The 22320-nt window shown below is 43.8% G+C and overlaps 1 protein-coding gene across 10 annotated transcripts in view; it reads left to right on the top strand.

Annotated features, from left to right (window-relative positions):
* The window catches only part of ULK4 (unc-51 like kinase 4), a 715846-nt gene extending 695752 nt beyond the window's left edge, over positions 1 to 20094 (top strand). For all 10 annotated transcript variants that reach the window (XM_055381350.2, XM_063703713.1, XM_055381348.2 and 7 more), the window contains 2 exons: positions 17315 to 17400; positions 19897 to 20094. In XM_055381350.2, coding sequence (XP_055237325.2) covers positions 17315 to 17400; positions 19897 to 19960 — 150 coding nt within the window. In that variant the 3' untranslated portion in view covers positions 19961 to 20094. The remainder of the gene's footprint in view (positions 1 to 17314; positions 17401 to 19896) is intronic.
* The last annotated feature ends 2226 nt before the right edge of the window (positions 20095 to 22320 follow it).

Genomic DNA, 22320 nt, shown 5'->3' with positions numbered 1-22320 from the left:
ACTCCTAGCAAAGTGGTTTTAAGGGACCATGGAAGTAAAGGAGGCTGTTTGGAAGGAGCACTTCAGTAAGAAGGAAGAATAGGAGCTCCCCCTTCACCCCTCCGTTGAAATCATTTTCTTGGTCTTAATTTATTTTCCTGCCTTTATTTAATGAAAACCTTCTAAGAATACCTTTGAATTTGAACTGGGGTTCATGAAGCACTTGTATGCTATTTATACTCTAACCCAACTGAAAACAGCCTTTTTGGATAATCTTCTTAGGCTTCCAAGAGACCTAACCTTGTATTATAAGCCATCAAGAAAAATGCAAAGAAACAATGACAAAGTCCAGCGTATTTGCAGCCAAACAGCCTGTGCGTGAGAATTCCCCCGTGGTAGCTCACCTGGACTGGGAGGGAGTCTCTCTTGGTCTCAGTGGTCTCAGTGTTCTGGGACCTTGACTCTGTGAGACCTCTCTTTATGCATCCTTCTCTACTCTGCAAAAAAATGTGTAAGCAGAGTCTGCAGCCAGCCTGAGGCTTTTCTAGAATCAGCTTCACCCATTAGAGATTCAGTTGGACCATAGCTCTGCTGTCCTGTTCAAATGCTCAGGGTTGCCCAGAAGGAGTGATTGCTACATGGTGGTCACAACTCCTTTGAGTCCAGGATCCCAACCCTGTCCTGCCACCTGCACCAGCCGCTGCTCTGGCTGGGCCTGTCCACAAGTATAAAGAGCAGAGGCCTGAGGACGTTGGTCCACTCAGCCTGTCAAAGCCTTTTAGAGAGGAATATCCGGGCTCTTTGATGTTGCCCTTGGAGGCCTGGGAGACCTTGCTTCAGTTAATTTTATCTCAAGGCCGATTTGACACTTAGCCAGAAAGTTATTTCCTGTGCATACACGTTCTGCTGGGTCCTGTGTGGTCCTCTGATTCACCCAGAGCAGGGGGTGTGTGGACCAGCAGATGCCTCCTGGGAGTTTTCCAAGCCCCTACCACACACATAGCTACTTGTCACCACCAAGCTGTGCAGAATGGATGCTTTTGGGTCAGCTGACAGTGGACCTGTCTCTTGGAGGTAAAAACCCACAGATTTCACGATTCCCTTCCCTTCTCCTGGAGCCAGACTCTCAAAGGCTTCGCAAAAAAATGTCCTCAAAGCTGTGGCCCTGCCTTAGGGAGGGAAGGGTGAGATCTCTCAAAGGGGCTGCTCATTTTCTGAAAATGGTCATTATAAAATGTTTCCAAATGGAGTCGGTATTTGATCAAGTCCCTCAACAAAAATAACAGCCACCATGGGAATTTTCAGCTGTCCAGTAGTCAATATCAGGCCTAAATTTTGATTAATTGGTGGCTGACGGCTTTAATAATGTAAACCAAGTGTGCTTCAATTTTCCTTTCCATTTTATTTTCCTCCCAATTTTATTAATTTGAAGGAATTTTGGCGGCCCCTAATGTTTCATTAGAGAGCCACAGAAGTATGAGGTGAAGTCTGGAGGACAGAGCAAATGACTGAGCTCGCGTGGCCCTACCAACTGTTTCCAGTGGGTGCCCAGCTGCACTCCGCCTGGCTGTGACTCATGCTCAGCAAGGGCCCGAGGTGACGGTGTGTCTCACGAACGTGGCTGCCCTCAGTCCTAGGAAGCATGCAGATCATTCTCAGAGCTGGCCACCTTGGGTTCACACTTTGGCTGGCCATGGCCCCCTGTGGCCATGGATCTGAGATGGTCCCCTACCTGCCCTCCTGACTGAGGCTCGGTGCCCAGTCCAGGCTGAGGATTCTGCAGTGCTGGCCCAGCCTCCACTCTCCAGGCCTGGCCACCTCGTGTCCCAAAGTCGTGGAGTCCTTCTGTCCTGCCTTATAAACCCCAACTTGATGCCTCTGGAGTTCTTTATCATGGTTTCTCTGAGGGCCTGTGGGGATTAGGTCTTAGGCCCCAGCCCTGTGCCCTGTCACAAGTCTCCCTTCCACACTGGGGATTCACTGCAGCAGAGGTGTTTTTGCTCAGTAGAGCATGTTATTAAGGGCAGAAATTACAGCTGGCCATAACTGACTGACTTTTTCCTCCAGTTGTAACATGAGTTTCAAGGAGAGGCTGAAGACTTCACGTAAAAATTCCACCATGTATTAAAACTTACCAAAAAATAGAATGCTCATCTAATATAATCTGTTGAAGAGATTGCTTGTAATTGTCAATTAATCCATCTCCTTCCAAATCAGAGAATATGTAATCATATTGCCCATTTTCAAATGGAAACTCTTTTTTTCCCCTTCTTTGAAGAGTACTTGAGTGACTTTATTTCTGATAGGAATCTCACAGGTTCTGTTTCCATATGGTGGATGAGGCAGACTCTTCTCCTGTTCGCTCAGAATGGGACTATTTCAGCATTTAGCCCTACAAGAGAGGGTCTAAAATGCGTGGCTTATGTGGCATGCCCACCCCAACAGCCACCTGCTGGCTCACACCTCCACCAAGGCACTGCCTCTGCCACTGAGGACAAAGGGCCACATGGCATCTTACCTCTCTGCTCAATTGAAGTGTCATTGGAAGGCAGGGGAGGAGGCACTGTGTCAGCGTGGTTAGGGATCTGGCGCTGGTGTGTGAGTTCCTGGATGTTGTGCCTCATCCTGTTGCCTCTCACCTGGACCATTCCCAAAGTCCCTCCTAACTGGCTTCCGGCTTCCAGCTGGTCCCTGCTTCTGCAACCTTTAAAAAATCTCTACCTCACCTGTTCCCACTTCAGGCCTTCATGGTTGCTGCTATCACCCCTTTTTACAATATAAGTCCCTCAAATGTTCTCATGGCTGGTTCTTTCTCATCATTCTACCCTTGGCTTACGTGTCACCTCCTCAGGGAGACTGTCCTGGCTGACCTCACACCATTGTTCTTCTCTCCCCTGCTTTACTTTCTTCATGACACCTATCAGCATCTCAAATTATTGTATTTGTTTACTTTTTAATTGTGTTTCTCAAGGTGGAGGCTCTGACTTGACACCCAGCACCCCCTGCTATTTCTCCAGAATCTAAACAGAATCCAACACATAGGTGCTCAATACACACTGTCCTATTGACCATAGAATCATGCTAATATTTGTAGGATCCTTTACAGTTGCCAAAAGAGCTTTTCATGTGTATGCATCTCATGTGTGATTGTGATTGCTTTTCTGCCCACCTTTGACTAGACTGAGGGCCTTGGGTGTGAGGATTTGGTGGCACTTTCTTACGACACTGGAGGTCTCAAATTCAGGATGTACGATATTTATTGCATATCCTTGCAGTCATGGTCCATGCATATTTTTATATTGTGTGTTTTTTTACTTTATATTATGAGTATTTTCCTGATTGTCCCTATGTATAGTGGCTGAATCACTGCAGAGTGGTTTAGTGGCTGATAGTGTCCTTACCTTGTAGAGTGAGGAACTGGGGAAAGAAGGAAGCTGTGGGCTTTTTTAGCCAAGTTGACTTGACATGGCTCTACTTTGCTTCCCTCCATCCAGTGGGAGGTTCAGAGAAGGGGCTGGAAACAGGCCCTGTTAAGCTTTTTCTCTTATCTCCCTCCCGTTTCCCACCTCAGAGCCCTCCCTATCACACAAACACCCTCAACACAAAATCAGTGACTCTGTTGTCAAATACACAGCTCACTATGACCCCATATAGCATTCCTAAGGACTGGTTAGTATTTGCTTGGATCAGGTTTGCGTGATAGATACTCACACTGTTCCTCACTTCTTATGACCGAAGCTATCCCACTTTGGTTACCACCCCAAGTATTTTTTCTCATGAGGAAATAATTCCAGCCACATCCATAGTTGACATCCTCATGCCAGTGCCGTAGAAATCTATGCTCTCATGCTTTTCTAAGTGCTTGGTTTGGGCCCTCCTGGGCAAAACGGTAGTCCTGATCCTGTATTTCACCACAACTTACTTTGGGCCAACCTCCCATTTATTTTTATATCTACAAAAAGTCCACATCATAATTTTTTGCCAATTAAAACTGTTTGTGTCCTCACTTATTTTGGAACTGGCTGTTGTAGTTAGTTAGTTGGATCAGGCCTAAAAGACCTCCCAAAGCAGCTATATTATATTCAACATTTTAGACTTATGGGACTTAATGGCCAGAAACTGATGTAATTATGAACAGTTTCTAAGCAATAAGGGCATTTTTACTGCCCTGCAGAGGGCTGAGAGAACTGGCTGGCCTAAAATGAAGAAAGGAGGTAGCTATGGATAATTTTCTCTTAGAAAATAATCATGTCTTATGGGGTGAAAAAGAAAAACATTCAAATCCTCCGCATGTTATTTCTGTAGCCTCTAGACTTGGCAGGTGCCCACAGGTACAGAGAGGAGTTTGGGCGAGAGAGGTGAATGGAGGTGTCAGGCTAAGTTAAGGGAACATACAGACCCCAGGAGGAGGAAATAAAGGTCAAGAGAAAGAAGAAAGTCCTTCAACACTGCTTTGCTCTCACCAAAGTGTGCCCTTTGATCATTCAAACGCTAGCTTACCATCATCTTCCTTTGCACGCTGCATCTCCAAACCTGGAAATGTCAGTGGAAAGGAGCAGTGTTCCTTACTTTGACCCCAGCTTGAGAGGCTTCTGTCTTAAATACAGGCCAAGCTATTTCCTTGGGAACCTGGGCCCCTGGAAGCTGGGACTAGCTCCCCTCCTGGCAGAATGTCAGCCTCCTCACTACTCATGGAAATGTCAACTCCTGGCTTCCCCAGTTGGACACCGGCCCTGTCTCTCGCCAGGTGCTCCTGCAGCCACACCCTTCATGGGGAGAGGCAAAGGGCAACATGGTGACTGGGGCAGGAAGCAATGGAGGGAAGGCAGAGCAACAATGGGGTGGGATGCAGGAGAGAGCTGCCCAATCTGGGCCTCCATCCCAACTCCACTACTAATCACCGCCTCACCCTGTCTCTAACGTGTGATCATGGAAGACCTTCCTCATAGGGTCACTGTGAAGAGGACATGAGATAATGGCCCACAGTGGCTACCCAGCAAACTGTTGATTCATTTCTCATCACCAGCAAAGACGGACCTCCATCTAAGAGCGCCAGGAGAGATGTGCAAAGCCTTTGGTAGCCAACCCTGAAAGAAGTTGCCAAAAGTATGGTACTCTCCATATCAGGAACAGCTTACTGGACAGTACACAGGATCCACAGACTCCTTTGGTCAAGAGCAGCAACTTCCAGTTCCATCTGGGAGAGAGATTCTGCAGTTCCTGCTTTGCCTGGAAATGATGAGGATGAACAACAATGACTGGGGCAGCAAAGGGCGCTATGCAATTTACAAGAGATGGCCGGCAGAGCAGTGCAAGCCATTTATACAAGATAACACAGCATGTAGGCAGTGGGGCTAGAAACACGGCTTAGTCAGTTGCTTACTTTTTTAAATCAGCCAATCAGCCAACAACTTTGCCAGGTACTTAGTGGCAGATGTGAAGATGCCGTGGTCTCATGGGATGAGTGTGGATCTTGAAGTTGGGGGGACTGGGTTAAATCTCAGTGCCACTGCTTGCTGGCTAGCTGACCTTGGACAAGTCACATGAGCCCTCCTAGCCTTCATTTTCTCATCTGTAAAGTGAGCACAGTTAATACTTGTTTTTCAAGTTGTCAAAAAGAAAATTATATGTTTGAAAGCAGTTAACTCTATTCCTGAATATAGTAGGTGCTCAGAAATGTTAATTTCCTTTCTTGACGCAAATCCCAAGCCGTTTTTACTCCAAGGCTTTTTACTTATTTAATCCTATAGGTAAAAGTGAATCCAACAGTTTCTACCTGAAATCTGGGTTTTGTCAACTTTGCCCCCACACATCTACTAATGCCCTGTGTACTCCCCTCTCCTACCCGGTTTGTCTGGAGTACACCACATGGAGACTCATCGCTGCCCTTGAACAAGAGGTCATCTGCTGTTTTCTTCCTTTCCTCTCCCAGCTTCCTTCACCTTGAGGAATCACTGTATTCCAGATGCCACCACTTCCTCAGGCCTCAGTATGCTTGGCGCCTCCCAGTGAGCTAAAGCAAAGCTGTGCTTCATGCAGAGGGTGACGGACCGCCTCACATAGTGGTCCTCCTGGACAGAAACATGGTGCTGCTTATGCTCCAGTACTGTTCCAGGTGTTTAGTGCAATATCTCTGTCACCCTCCAGAGAATCTGCATTCATGGGGACCTGGGTCAAATCTAGGGGAGCAAGCCTTTGTGACTGGGCCTACCTCTTCTGTAAGACCCTGCCTCTTCCCTTGAGCTCCAACTGTTACCCCCTTACCCTTGGTGATCAGCAGATCCACTGATGGGAATCCTTAGGGACACCTCTAGATCTCTTTCAGATCATCCCCTGCTTACTAATCATGGACAGAATGAGCCTCACTTGCTTTTGCTGAGGTACATAAAGTTTCCAAATGGACTCCAGGGAAGGCACGGATGCTGTGAGGCAGCTGGAGGCCATGCATGAAAATTATTCCATTCAGTCTCAGATTTACTCAGCATCCCATGGAAGGTGTGATGAGCATTTGGGCCTGGATGCAGAGCATGATGTGTTAATATGGACTTGCTTTAATCTGAATATGAAAGGTGAGACCCTGGCAGCAGCTCAGGATGCTTCTGGAAGGACCCAGAATGCACACTGCAACACCAGGTAGAAAATGAAGGCGGGCCTGCCAGATTGCATCATGCCGATGAGAAGTTCTCCTCCAGATTCCATCCTGGCATCAGGTGGCAAGAGGGTGGCCTGTCTCTATGAGCAGTTGGGAGAAATGGCTTTGAAGTAGCATGAAAACCCCAGCTGAAGAGAAGACAAAGTGTACATTAAGAGAACAAAATGAAGGGGCTGGATGGATAGGTTTATTTTTGAAATTTAAACTCTCTGAAGTAAAGTTGTCATAGTTACCTGCTTGTTTTTACTTGTATTTATGAGATCTGAAGGCCACAGAATTAAAATAATCCTCCCCTGTGTGAAGTGTGTGTCTGTAATAACAAGCACCAAGAAGCACCTGGGCTGCTCTCACTGTGTCAGCTTCATCTCCTGATATTTTTTTTCTAGTCTGTCAGTGTTGCCTGGGCCTGTTGAGAGGAACTCATGATTAGAAAGCAAAAGTTAACTGGACTTCCTTTTGCCACACACATTCAGGATCACTACCGGTATTGCAATATATTATTGCACACTCATAAACAAAGCACCACAGCATGCCCATACCTTACTCAGTTACAGCCACATATCTCTCCACACCAAAAAACATTTACAAATACAGAAGGCTGCACTGGAGCATTTTACAAGCTTTAGGAGGAGGATGATGCTGTGAGTCATATTTGTGAGCATGAATTCCTGATGTGCCACGGTGATAGAAAACAGAAGTTCTGGTTTGCTTGTTTTTTAAGGCCTTAGATGAGGAGTATAGGCACCAGTCTTAGATTTGTCCCTCAATGGCCACTTTGCCTTGGGCAAGCCATTGTTTTCTCTGTTCTCACATCCTCTCCTGCAAACTGAAGAGGCTGCCAACTTCAGGGTTCTGCCATTATCAGGAGCATAGGATGGCTCCACTTGCTAGTTTGTATTTGGGGAAGCTGAAATCCAGAGAAGAGCCAACCCAAACTCTGTACTGCAGGGTGTTGTGTATAAAACCACTACTTTACAATTCATGAGCCTAGTGGAGAATCTGAAGATGATTCTGTAGGACACTACCATCTCCTTTCAATGTTTGGGTGAATGCTGGATTGACACAGTGCCACGTTAAAGTGACCATAGCAGAGTTTGCATAAAATTATGTATTTATCCCAAGTGTGTTATCTGATTTTATATATATATATACACATATATACATACACATATATGTATATGTATATGTGTATATATATATCATCAGATATGTATACACATATACATATATGTGTGTATACGTATATATACACATAGATATGTATATATGTATACATATGTATATATGTATATATAGACATATATGTATATATATATATATTCAACAGATGTAGAGGAATTGTCTTTCCAAGTTTATCTTAATTCTAAGCTCAAATTCCCAAATATTTTATGATTTTTCCTTTAAAGACCCCATGTTTTGAAAATTACCTGTCTACCAGGTGAAATTTATGTATTTAGTATAATTCATGTTTCCATTTTGATTGATTTTAGCCATTTAGCTACCAGGCAGATGTCTTAGCAGCATGAGATAATGGCTGGCACTCCAGGCTTGGCTGATATATTTTCATCATAAAGCAGAGAAATGTGAGGCAGGCATGACTTTGTTTGCAGGAAATGGATGCCTGCCATTTGATGTTTTGAAATATTGAAATCCACTCATGGACTCACAGGTCCAGGAACCTCTGCTATAGTACATTATTGCAAAATAAAATTGAGTTAGCCTGTCTTGGCTAACTGACTGCCAGTAATGAAAATGTTAACTTTGGGAAGAAGGCATTGTGCTTACACTCTTTGCTGGTGTTCTCTTGCATTATTTTCTTAGTGTCGCTGCAGTACTCCCTCTTGACGTCTGTAATCACAGCCAGGATAAGTTCACCAATAGTCTCTTAGTCATGAATTCAGCATCACAGTAGACAAGGGTCACTTTGACTCCTACTTCCTTCAAAATGGAGAGGAGATATCTTTGTGGGTTTCAGTTCGCACAAAACATTCTCTGCCTAAGTAGCTCAAAAGAGGAGTAGGTGGGATGACTTTTGAGTGGACCCATAATTTGGTTTTTGAAGAAAATTAAAGTACTGAGAAAATAGAAGGTTAAAGGCCACATAGTCCAGCAGATACAGTGGAATCTAATGTTTCTAAAAGAGGGCTGGTTCCTATCTTTATTTATAACCTTCAGCGGCCTAAGAGGACACTCAACTCTGGGAGACAGAAGCAGTCCACTCCCAAGGATCATTCATTTCAGAGCCCCTTGAAATCCTCTTATCACGGTCATTACCAGCTATAGAAAATGGTTTGGTATCATAGTATACAATAATTTAGCAAGGTAAATTCAAACTCTTATTGTTTCAAAAATTACTCAGATTTATTTTTTACTAATATCTCATTCTAAAAATCAAATCAGACTCTATAAGTCTGATTGCATTCCAAGTAATGCATGACGACTTCCTTGTTTTTCCATTTCACTGTTGAAGGACAGCTTGGTTGCATCTACATTTTAGTGATTATGAATAAAAGTGTGAAGGATTTTGAATACAGGTTTTTGTGTGGACATAAGTTTTCAATTCACTTGGGTAAATATCCAAGAGTGCAATTGTTTGGCCATATGGTAGGACTATGTTTAATTTTTTTTTTTTTTTTTTGAGACATAGTCTCACCCTGTCACCCAGGCTGGAGTGCAGTTGCTTGATCATGGCTCACTGAAGCCTTGACCTCCCAGGCTCAAGCGATACTTCCATTTCAGCCTCCCAAGTAGCTGGGACCACAGGTGTGCACCACCACACCCAGCTAATTATTATTTATTTCGTTGCAGAGATGAGGTCTCACTATGTTGCTGGGGCTGGTCTTGAACTCCTGGGCTCAAGCGATTCACCTGCTTTAGCCTCCCTAAGTTTTGGGATTACAGGTGTTAGCCACTGTGTCTGGCCTGTATGTTTAGTTTTATAAAGCACTGCCAAATTGTCTTCCAAAGCACTGTTCCATTTTGCATTCACATCAGCAATAAATGAGAACTGCTGTTATTCTTCATCCCTACCAACATTGTTATTGTCAGTGTTATGAATTTTAGCCATTCTAATAGGTATGCAGTGGTATTGCACTGCAGTTTTAATATGCATTTCCCTAATGACAAACAATGTTATCTTTTCTTATTTGCCACCCATATATCTTCTTTGGTGATGTGTCTATTCAGATTTTCTACCCATTTTAAAAACTAGGCTGGTCGTTCTCTTATTATTGAATTTGAAGAGTTCTTTTTAGCTGGGCATGGTGGCCTACATCTGTAATCCCAGCCAAGGTGAGAACCAAGAGGTCAAGCAAGATTGCTTGAGCCCAGGAGTATGAGGTTACAGTAAACCATGATCACACCACTGCACTCCAGCCTGGGCAACAGAGACCCTCTTTCTAAAAATAATATTTTTAAAGAGTTACTTTTATGTTCTTGATATAAGTCCTTTATCAGATATGTAAGTTGCAAATATTTTCTCCAAGTCTATGGCATATCTTTTCATTCTCTTATGTTTTCAAAAAGTAAAGTTTTTAACATTGACGAAGTCCAATTTATAATTTTTTTAAGGGATTATGTTTTTATGTTAAAAACTCATCACCAAATCTAAGGTCACGGAATTTCTTCTATATTTTCTTCTAGAAGTTATATAGTTTTTACATTTTACATTTAGATCCATCATCCATTTAAAATTACATTTTATATAAGATGTAAAATATATGTCTAGGTTGATGTTTATGCATATGCGCATCCATTTGTTCTAGCACTGCTTGTTCAAAACACTGTTCTTCCCTCCTTGAATTAACTTTGCACCTCTGTCAAAATTTTAACAATAATTTGTGTAGTTCTGTTTCTGGGCTCTCTTGTCTATTCCATTATCTGTGTGTCTCACCTTCTGCCAGTACCACACTGTTATGGTTGCTGGAATCATGTAGTGCCTCTTAAAGTTGGGTAGTATGATGCCTAAATTTTATTCTGCTTTTTCAAAATTATTTTACCTGTTCTGGCTCCTTTGCCTTTCCATTGCAAATTTTAGAGTCCGTTATTCTTCACTTCATCTTAGCCAAAAGGCCAAGAAGCAATAGACTCAGCTATTATATATTACAAAGATTTCTGCTGAGATTTTGATAGGAATTTCATTAGACCTATATTTTGGAAGAAATTTTATTATATTGAGCCTTCCAATCCTTGAATAGTGTGTATCCATTTATTTATTTTCTTTCATCAGCATTTTACAGTTTTTAATCATAGAGATCCTGATATATTTTATCAGATTTATACCTTTGGAATTTGTCAGGACTTGCCTTAAAGACCCAGCAGATGGTATATTTTGGAAATTTTCCATATGCACTTGAAAAGAACATATATTCTGCAGTTTTTAGATGATTTTTTATATAAGTGAATTAAGTCAATTCTGTTACTCTTGTTGTATAGAACCTGTGTGTCCCCTCTGGTTTCTGTATGCACATTGCTGGAAGAGATTGAAAAGTATGTCACCATGATTGTGGATTTATCTAATTCTCACTTTAATTCTGTCATTTTTATTTGTTTGTTTTATGTATTTTGAGGCTGTGATCAGGAGCACACAAATTTAGAATTGCTGTATCTTCCTGGCCAATTTATTTTCTTATAAATATGAAATGTCCCTCCTTACCTCTAGTTATGATTATAGCCTTAACGTCTACTTTATCTGGTATTAGCTATGCCAACTTTCTTGGGTTACTGTTAGCATGTCATATCTTTTTCCATCCTTTAACCATCAACTGTTTGGTGCCCTTACTTATTTATTGTTTGAGATGGAGTTTCGCTCTTGTTGCCCAAGCTGGAGTGCAATGGCGTGATCTCAGCTCACTGCAACCTCCGCCTCCTGGGTTCAAGTGATTCTCCTGCCTCGGCCTCCCAAGTAGCTGGGATTACAGGCTTGTGCCACCATGCCCAGCTAATTTTTTTGATTTTTAGTAGAAACGGGGTTTCACCGTGTCAGCCAGGCTGGTCTCAAACTCCTGACCTTAGGTGATCCACCCGCCTCGGCCTCCCAAAGTGCTGGGATTATAGGCATGAGCCACCGCGCCTGGCCTTGGTGCCCTTATATTTAAAATATATTTGTTATAAGTACTGTGTGTGTGTGTGTGTGTGTGTGTGTGTGTGTGTGTGTGTAGCCATAATTTATATATTACAGATGTATATAATTATATATAAGAGATATGTTTTATTTTGTTTATATACAGCTTGAAATCTTTTACTTGGAGCATTTGGTAAATCTACATTTAATGTAAGTATTGATATTTTAGGGCCTACATTTACCACATTCCTCTTAATGTTTGCTCTTGTTTTCTTCCCAGTTTGGGTTTGTTTTGCTCCTTTTTTTCCTAGTTTCTTCTTTTTTTTCTTTTCTTTTTTTTTGAGATGGAGTCTCGCTCTGTCACGCAGGCTGGAGTGCAGTGGCATGATCTCTGCTCTGTGTAACCTCTGCCTCCTGGGTTCAAGCAATTCTCCTGCCTCAGCCTCCTGAGTAGCTGGGATTACAAGCACCCTCCACCACGCCTGGCTAATTTTTCTATTTTTAGTAGAGACAGGGTTTCACCATGTTGGCCAGGCTGGTCTCAATCTCCTGACCTCAAGTTATCGGCCCTCCTCAGCCTCCCAAAGGGCTGGGATTACAGGTGTGAGCCACTGCGCCCGGCCCTTTTTTCCTAGTTTCTTGATGTAGAAGCTTAAATTATTGATTGATTTGGGACATTTCTTCTTTCCTAGAATAAGTATTTAGTACTATAGATTTCCCTCTAAGCATTGCTTTAGCCCCCTTCCAGATGTTGACATGTTGTATCAAGGTCATTTTCATTCAGCTAAGATTATTTTCTAATTTTTCTTGGAATGTCCTCTTTAACCCTTGGATTATTTAGGAGTGTGCTGTTTAATTCCAAGTGATTGAAAATATTCCTGTTATCTTGGTTATTAATTGCTAGTTTAATTCCGTATGGTCAGAGAATGTATTTTATATGGTTTCAGTTTTTTTAAATGTGTTAAGATATGTTTTATGACACAGAATACTGTATACATTTGTAAGTATTCCTGGATTCTTGCAATATATGTGAATACTGTTGTTGATGGGATCAGTGATCTACAAATGTCAATAGGATTCATGTGGTTGATGGGGTTCCTCAGTTCTTCTATATCCGTGCTGATTTTTGTCTACTTATCCTGTTTCTTACCATGAGAGGAGTTTTGAAATCTCCAACTACGATTGTGAATTTATCTGTTTTCCTTTTCAGTTGTATCAGTTTTTGCTTTCTGTATGTGTAATTTCTACTGTTAGATGTATACACATTTATTGTTATGTCTTCTTGGTTACAAAACCCTTTAATCAAAATATGTCCCTGGTAATTTTCTTTGCTCTGAAGTCTACTTTGCCTGACATTACTATAGCCACTCTAGCTTTCTTTTGATTTATGTGTGCATGGTATATCTTTTTTCATCCTCTTACTTTAAACCACTATCTCATTATATTTGAATTAAGATTCTTACACACAATAGATGGTTGGATCATTTCTAAAAATCATTCAGGAGATTCTTACTTGCTGCATTTAGATCATTTACATTTAATGTAATTCTTGGTATGTTACAATGTAGTTTGCCTTTTTATTTGATTTCTGATTAGGTTCAGTGTTTTTATTTCCTCACTTTTCCTTTTCCGGCTTTCTTTTAAGCTATTTGAACATTTTTAATATTAAATTTTAATTTATCTATTGTGGGTTTTTTTTTAATTACATCTCTTTGTATAATTTTTTTAAGTGGTTGCTCTTGGAGTTATAAAATACTTAACCTTTTAGAGTCTACTTATGACAATATTTTACCACTTCAAATGGAACATAAAAGCCTTACTACCATATAGGTTCCTTTGCTCTCCCCCATCTTATGTTCCAGCTGTCTTATATGTTACATCTACATATGTTGAAAACCCCATCAGTACAATATTATATGTATTTTTTCTTTTCTACTATTAAACAGCTTTTAAAGAAAGATAATATCCTGTTATATTTACCATTTTTATTGCTCTTCCTTCATTCCTGATGTTCCAAGTTTCCTTCTGGTGTTATTTGCTTTCTCTCTGAAGAACTTCCTTTAGTAAATTTTTTATAGCAGCTCTGCTTCTATTAGTTTTCATTCATCTGAAAATATCTTTATTTCACCTTCATTCCTAAATAATATTTTGAAACCGTGATATCATTTCTGAATGATATCTTCTAGGTATATAACTTTAGTTTGGTAGTTCATTTCATTTAGTATCTTAAAATCTTCTGGCCTCAGTAGTTTCAGATGAGAAATTCACAATAATTCAAGTTACTGTTACCCTATAAGTAATATATCATTTTTTTTTCTGCCCACTTTCAACATCCTTTGTCTTCAGCAAGTTTGATTTTGATGGGTTTGGTTATGGATTTCTTTGGGTTTAATCTTGTTTGGGATTTATTGTTTCTTAAATCTGTAGATTTCTTTCTTTCAGCACATTTTGGAATAGTTTTAGTCATGATTTCTTCAAATACTTTTTCATTCATTTATTCTCTGTCCTCTCATTCTGGAACTCCAATGACAAAAACTTTTTGCTATTGTCTCATAGGTCCCTGAGGTGCTGCTCATTTGTGTTCTCAATCTTTTTTTTTTTTTTTTTTTCAATCTCTGCTGCTGAGATTGGATAATTTCTGTTGATCTATCTTCAGGTTCACTGACTCATTCCTTTTATTGTCTCCATTCTGCTATTGAGTCTATCCAGTGATGACTTTAAATTTGTGGTTATTATGTTTTTAGTTAGAAAATTCTCATTTGGTTCTTCTTTGATATATTCTTCTTTTTTACTGATACATTCTATTGTAATACTTGTTTCAAGAGTGTTAGTGATTGTTTTTAGCATTTTTATAATAGCACTTTGAAGTCTTTGTCAGATAATTCCAACATATGTCATTTTGTTTATTGTCCTTTGTTGATTGTCTTTTTTCATGTCAGCTGAGATTTTATGGTTGCTTTTGCCAAGTAATTTTGAATTGTATCCTGGTCATTTAAAATATTACATTATAAGACCCTGTCTTGTTAAATACTACAGAGAATATTGATATTTTTGTTTTAGCAAGCAATCATGCTGATTAGGTTCAGGCTGCAGGTTGGAATTGTAATTTCAGTGTCTTATTGGTTTCACAGGTTTTGCAGTGCTATGTGCATCTATCTGGTGTGTCCCTCCCCAGGGGTCAGTCTGGGATGTGAGCAGAGGTATATTTGTTACCTCAGTTCTTCAATTCTGGGGCATGCTATTGGGATCAGTTCCATGCATACACAGGTTGGGGGTGAGGCCAAGAGTTCATAGACAGTTTTATGGAGTAACTTTACTAAGCTCTTCTTGATTCATTCTCTCCCCAGTACTTTCTGGTTCTCTGGGTTTCCCATTTTCTATCTGGCCTAAAACTGCCTAGTTCCATATGCAACATCCAGGCCAAACACTAGGAGAACAGAGAAAGAATAGAGTTCTGGTTGCAGGCTCCTTTTGCTGGCTATTGTTGCTGCCACCTCTGTCCCCACTACCACTGCTGCCATCACAGAATGGCCTGGGACACAAGAGGATGGAGAAAAAAGAGCAAAACAATCTTGAGGGGGTTTCATCTACTCTCTAGGGTTTTGGGGATTTCCCTTCTCTATTCCTCAAGCTGGGTTTCTTCTAGGGCTTTTGGGGTTTGGGTTTGTTGCATCCAGGCTAAGAAAGAAGTGATAAACTCACTGCCAGTTCAGTGGTGCTTTGAATTCAGTGTCCTCTCCTATTTACCTGTTGCTGTTTGCTTTTCAGTGTTCTGAAATAGCCGTGCTGTAGATTTGCATCCAGAGGGAGAGAAAGAGTGTCATGTGTTTTCTCTGTCTTACCCAGAACTGGAACCTCTGATTGATATAATTTAAAATTTTTATTTTTGAATTAACTCATCCTTATATACAGAACAACAGCTGATGTTATTAATAAGAGTCAGGTAAATGGCCAAACCACGTAGTTTCCAATTGGCGTTGTTTACATCTACATTTATGTCAGCTACACATGATACTATTTTGGCATCTTCCTTTGATCACATAACTGTCACTGTAGATTTCTATTTGCACCTTCTAACCAGCCTTGTGGATGAAAGTCATCTTCTGATTTATTTGCAACTTGTGGGTGATTTTCTGGGAGCACAGCCTCTGCACACAATCTCTTGGCAGGGCTGGTCAGGGGCAGTGAGCCTGGATGTAGTCAGCTGACCTGTTTGAGGCAGTTCTGAGAAAAATGAAGTGGGAATCCTCACTGAAGACCCCTGATGGGGAGTGTACCTTCAGTGTAAGTTTATGCATACTTCAGACATAATTGAACTACAGCTGGCATTTTTAAGCAGTAGTCTTTTGAACACATCAAGTTGGGTGCAATTTCAGAACAAATTTACGTGCAGCTCTTCCGAGATGCAAATCTTTGCAGAAATCACACCTGATGCAGTTGAACTGGCAGCTGTTCTCTGGCATACTCAGGAAGGTGGGAGAGGATCTCAGCGGAGGTGCGAATGCATTCATATATAATTCAGAGTTCATGTTAATGTTTAGTTACCCCTGTGACCTATCATGAGTGATTGATTAAAAAATGTTGAGCCTCTTAACTAAGGAGACGATAATCCAGCCTTGGTTGCTATGACCAAAGTCAGCTGAAGCCATCCTGGTTCCGCCTTCATGGTGGGGAGGGAATCTGGCCCCATGTGGACTCCTGTAGCAGCCCCTTAATTTCAGCTTTGGTTACCTCATAAATAAAACATGATATATACTTACCTTGTAAGGTAGGCTGTTGAGAAGATTAAATGAGAAAACATATAGGAAACAGCATTCTGAAATGTAAAGTGCCATACAAGTGTTTATTACAAGAAATTTTAAACTAACAAAGATAACAATAGGAGGCAATGGTGAATTAAGAGAAGCAAGTCTAATAGTAGAATCAAAGCCTTCTCTTCTCTGCCTTTCAGGACATGGACTCATTTTATGGAGGGTCTGAATTGTGAGGTCTCTGGGTGCCAGAACTAGATAAATCCCCACCTGAGCCTATTCTAGCCCTGAGAGTGTATGATTCTGCAAATAGGTGCTACAGAGTCAGGCATGCCCAAGTGTTTTTCTCACAGGACTGTGGCGATTAGCATGGGCACACTTCCTGGGGTTTAGTTATTAATGCCTCTCTCCCAGGTCCCCAGGCACCTTCTTGGCATCCTTCTATCCATGTGAAAGAGATCATGTTGGGCTGAGAGCCCCAAAGACAGATTTCCAGTTGCTAGCCAGGCCTCTTGAGTCCCAGCACAGAAAACATAGTTTTGCTTTAATTGGAAAGTTCAGGTTCCCAGACACAAACCCTCCTGAGAGATCCGCAGGAGGCACCCTGCCCTGAACTGGCCGTCTTCTGCCCCAGCAGACTGCCTTGTCCCCTCCCCTGAGGACCACCAGTGTCCTGCCTCTTTCCCCTTGGTCAGCAATACTCTGTGGGGGAGGTTACGCATGGGGGTTTCAGACAAGCCCAGGGGATACCCCCCAGTGCCTTAGGCAGCCACAGCACCATGCAGGCCTGATATTCAGGGTGCCCATCCAACAGGGCATGAGTCAGGGACGGGTCAGCTGACCACTGTCTTCTTCCTCCTGCCCTTGCAGATCACCTCCAATGAGAAGCACTTGGAGAGCCTCAAGAATGCAGGCAGCCTCCTGCGGGCTCTGGAGCGGCTGGCCTCTGGGAGTGGGTAAGTGGGGCCCAGGAGGATCAGCAGTCTGCTCTAGATCAGCACACACTCTCAGCCATTCCTTTCTCCACTCCTCCCACTCATCTCCCTCCACACCAGGGACTACCACCTTCCAGCCCATCATCTGTCCACTGAGATCCTTCCCAGTGTGGGAAGGGAAACTCTGCCACTCCACACACCGGGAATCCCCAGTTATGGTGGGGAAGGTGAGGGGACAGGAATCAACAGGGGGAGAGAAAGTCTTAGTCCTGCCAGGGGAAACAGTATTCCCACCTTGAGGCCCCCAAAGAGGTTGAGTGGATGACCAAGTGGGAGATGCAAGGAACCTCATGAGAAAGGCAGCCCCTGGCCTGTGCACACATGTCCCCATCAGCAGCCCAGCCAGAGGCATCCTCATCACCACCTTGTGGAGGACTCAAGGCCCAGGCAGGGCTGGGGCAAATGTGACAGCTTAGCCTGCTCTGCTGCACCAGGTTACCTTCCTCAGCCAGAAGTTCAGAGGGACCACACAGAACTGCGTATTTGACACCCAGAAGCTGACAGCATGGGGTTAGGCTAGCCTCCCAGTCCTTGGCTGTACAGTCAGTGTGTCTAGAACATCCTAGAAGTGAGTTCCACAGACCGGAGATAGGCCTATCACCCAGGAGCATGTTACATGCTGTAAAAGCAGAAGGAGCTGGCATCCCAGCCAGCCCCACAGAGACGCTGATGCTCAGTGGAGCATTTCCCTACCCTGGGGAGAAGGACCCGCCTCCTATGGGGTGCCTGACCTTCACTGGACCTGGAAGGCTGTCTGCCATTTCCTGGTAGATTCTGTTTTTAGAACTACATGTTTCTATGAAATCTGCTTCCTGGTGTGCTTTGGGTTTGTTATTAATTTGAAGAAAAATAAGTGGCTGAAGCATTGCTAAGAAGGTGAGTTTGCAGAGAAGGCTCAATTCCAATCAGCCTTTTGTATTTAATCCTGGATAGGTGAGAGGGGAGGATACCATCCTTTTTAGCCTAACCCTACCCCTTTTGTCTTCAGCATAAACCATAGAAGTAAGTTTGTATTCATGGTTTTCTGTGAGGTGAGGGGCAGGAGAGACTGACTTTCCTGCAAGAAACCCCTTCACACCTTGCTGAGCCCCTGCCATGTAAGGTGTGAACAGTGACTGGCCTATAGGCCTCCTGTAAGACCATTTTGAGGAGCACATGCCATCGGATCCTGGCCTTGTGCAAAATGCCATTATAGAGCCAGCTACACAGATTTATGCCGAGGGCACAGAGAGAGCCACAGAGGAGTGGAGTTTGACAGACAGCTCTAGAGAGCCCCTTCGCTCTAGGCACCTGCGCTATGGGTCTCCTCATAGTAGGGACCTACAGCTGCCTTTTAGCCAAAAATAGCACATCCTCATGCTGGACCCAAATTTGGACCAAATGTGTCAAAACAAGGTTTAGTGGTCCATGAGGCTGGTGGTCTGTCCTGCACCCACACTCAGTACTCCAGCATCTAAAACGTCTACACCAGACAGATCTTGTGTTGGGCGGGGAAGTTGCTCCTGCAAAGTTCTCGTTTGGACTTTGTTCAGATTGCCTTACCAGAAAGGGTTTTCTTGTCAACCAAGAGTGAGTGGATGGCATTGTTCTCAGTTCCGATGCTGCTCTGCCAGTAGTTTGTCCTTTCCAGCCTCACTGGGCCTGCTGTGTGCGGGTGCGCAGCATGGCCCCACTAGTCTAGCCTAGACTCAGCCAGGGGCGGGCCAAGTTCAAACACATTCCTTCTGTCACACAGGGCCTTTGATGCGCAGAGCAGGAATGCATGGAACGGTCTCCTGGTCATGGCCCCATCCCACTGCCACCCACATCTTTTATGAAGCGCCCCCCCCCCACCCCCCCCCCCATTTATTTGGTACCGGCTCTATTTCTGTGCAGTCAAGAGTGTGCCACGAGCTAATTTTACACTTCAAGGGTCACTGGTTTCAGTCTTTTCTTTGCTAGCAGTTGTTAAACATAGGTTTAAATGTGTCTCAAACAATTTGCTCCAGTAAAAAAGTTCCCGTTTTAAGCTCTTAATTGCACATTCACACCTATAAGAGTAAGAAAGCTCCTGGCTGATAGGCTGGAAAGGGCAATGGAGCAGGGAGGGTCAGTGTGTGGAGTGGGTCTGGGACACATAAGTCAGCTCCAGGCAGGAGCCAGGCAGGCCCACTGAAGGCCCCAGGCCTCGTAGAGTCTGGCTGCCTACCACTCACTGGCAGTGTTTCTGGCAGAGGTGGCTCAGATAGTGAGTGGTGGCTGAGGCTGGGAGCTCAGAAATAGCTCAGGGTGCTGGCATGGCCAATTCTGAACCCCACCAGGACTGTGGGCCAGGCTTTCCTGCTTCTGCTTCCCAAGAGGATGCTGCAGCTGGTCCATCACATACTCGGGTGCAAAAGAGGCTGGCCCCTTTGAAAGGGGGGAGCACTTTACCTTAGAGATGCCTATTAAGTGTACCTACTTTGGTTTTTCTTACAGTTCATTTGCCGACAGTGTGGTGGCTCCCTTGGCCCTGGAAATCCTCCAAGCTGTTGGACACTAGGCAAGAAAGTGCTTAGCACAAGCCCACCCTGTGGCCCCAGCCCTCGGATGCATAAGCAAGGTCAGCTCCCAGACACCTTTGCCACATCCCCTCACAGCTGTATTTGGACCTAATAAAGTCAGCTTAACCCAGAACCTGGTGGCCCAAGTGCTCACTAACCCCAGGGCCTAGAAAACTGACTCAGTGGACTTCCTTGGTTCCTGTGGAATGCATCTGGGAAGCCCAGGTTTGTTAGCTGTTCTCAGAAATGTTCTTTCCCTCTCTGTGTGGGCCAGGTGGGCTAAGGTTAGCACTGCCTGTGGTAATAAAGCAGTGGATGCGAAGCACAGTCCTCAGCCTGCCAGCATCTGTGAGCATCTCTCCTCTCCTCAGGGAAGAGCGGAAGGGTGGGACGAGGCAGGAATGCTCTCCCAGCCGCAGCTCCAGAGCAAGCCTTTGGAAGCTAATCTCTGAGCCTCTTGTCTTCTCCCCTTTTACCTGCCTGGCTTTTGTTCATTTCAGGAGCAAACTGATTCCACGAATCCTGGGGAGGACTGGGTAAGACTCACTGACCAGCACAGATAGTGAAAAGTTTGCCTAAAGGAATGCAAAATGCTCAAGAACACTGGCTTCCTTGAAGGTTTGCCCATCTAGATGGGATGATGGCATCAGGGTAGAATCATTTCCCCCAAATTCTGCCACCTAATCCCATGTCTGCCTCATGTTCCCTCACGTATGTTTAGAACCTCCTATGTAAGAGTCAGTCAAGCCCATGGCAATATTGGGTGGATACTGTGGAAGTATGCTGGGACTGCTGTACTGGGAATTCTTACTCTTGAATCTGGACTGGGTAGGTAGGGGTGGGCCCTGGGCAGCTCCAACCAGATGGGTAAGTTGAGGTCATGCCTTGGCCTTTCTGGGGCCTCGTTTTCCCCATCTGCAAAATGAAAAGGCTACACTAAATCAGTGGCTGCCAACCCTTTTCCCAGCTCCAATGCTCTGGTGCTTCTTCTTAGGGGATTTGCCTTCTAACACTGCCCAGATGGATTCTGTCCCAGGCATTGGCCATGTTGGCCCATAGATGGCCGCATCTACTGCATCTCAGGAAGCTGGTCATGCTGTCACCAACAGCCCCTCTGACACAGTAACCTGGGTAGTTTGACAGTTTCTATTTGACATTACCTTTGATGCAGTTGTGCACAGAACTGTTGTTTTCATTGTAAAGCATTTCATTGCAGCCCAGCCAGAAGCATCCTCATCAGTACCTCATTACTTTATGAGGTTCTTGGGTCAGTTCTGTAAACACAGGGCAGACATCGTCCCTGTGTTATAGTTCAGATATAGTTTCATTGCCTTACAATGAAAACAGTTCTGTGCACAACTGCATCAAAGGGAATGTCAATTACCTTATGTAATTCCCACCACAACCTGCAAAGCAAGCTGTCTTAGTTTCATTTCATTGATGAGAAAACAGACTCAGAGGAGCCGTTTCCACTTGCTCAAGGACCCACAGCTTGGCTGAACCCAGGACTCTGACTCCATACCCTGTGTTCATCCCCTAATGGGGTGCACAAAGCTTGGGCTGTGACTAATTGGGATATGAGTGTGTGCCCTCTAAGAGTGACCCAGGAACAGGCAGCTTCATTTGACCTCACATAGCCTACTTAGTGCCCACGGTGAGGAGGCTTCACTATTTAAGTCCTCCTGGGTGGTGTGCTCATCTCCAGCTGTGTGTGCCCATGTGGCCCTGGCCTGGCTGGTTTTGCCTGCACTTCTGGGATTGAGTGGGGAGTACTTGATGGAGCAGCCAGAGGCTTGGTTCTCAGCTCCAGTGGCTTTGCCTGCTGGATACAGGAACAGGCTGAGGTCTGTTTTCTTTGCCGTCTCCCTTTAGTTCTTGGGTGGGGTAACGCCCATGGGGTTCTGGGTCTGGAGTCCTCTCAGGGTATTTCAGAGTAATGGAAGATTCTTTTTATTTCCCCTTCTCACTTGAGCAAGGAGTCGTCTTTGCTGTTTAACAGAGAACAGGAAACTCTTAATATTCCAGAGCCATTTTGTTCAGTGGACCAGTCCTGGCCCTAGGCCCCGGTGTTGCCTGTCTGGGGAAAAGCTTATCTGGGTAAGCAAGGACAAGATGATGGTCCCAAGCAGAGCCCCTGCCCTGCCAAACATGTTGGGCCACTAAAGCTAGTCCATGCCAAGCCTTGTCCCTGGTGAGGCTGTGTCCTGGTGGAAAGGTGCCTATGGAAAGCAGCAGCCCAGGTCCATTTGAGTTCAGAGGTAGGGGATATGAGCAGCCTGGTTGGGCAGAGGGCAGCTAACAGCAGTAACCCTTCCCTGCCCTCCCCAGGCCTGTACCTTAGTATTTGGCATGCCTAAGT

This window comes from Gorilla gorilla, chromosome 2 (assembly GCF_029281585.2).
Source record: "Gorilla gorilla gorilla isolate KB3781 chromosome 2, NHGRI_mGorGor1-v2.1_pri, whole genome shotgun sequence".
NCBI lineage: Eukaryota > Metazoa > Chordata > Mammalia > Primates > Hominidae > Gorilla > Gorilla gorilla.
Note: the sequence above shows the minus strand (reverse complement) of the source record. Positions and strands in the feature narration are given on the sequence as shown.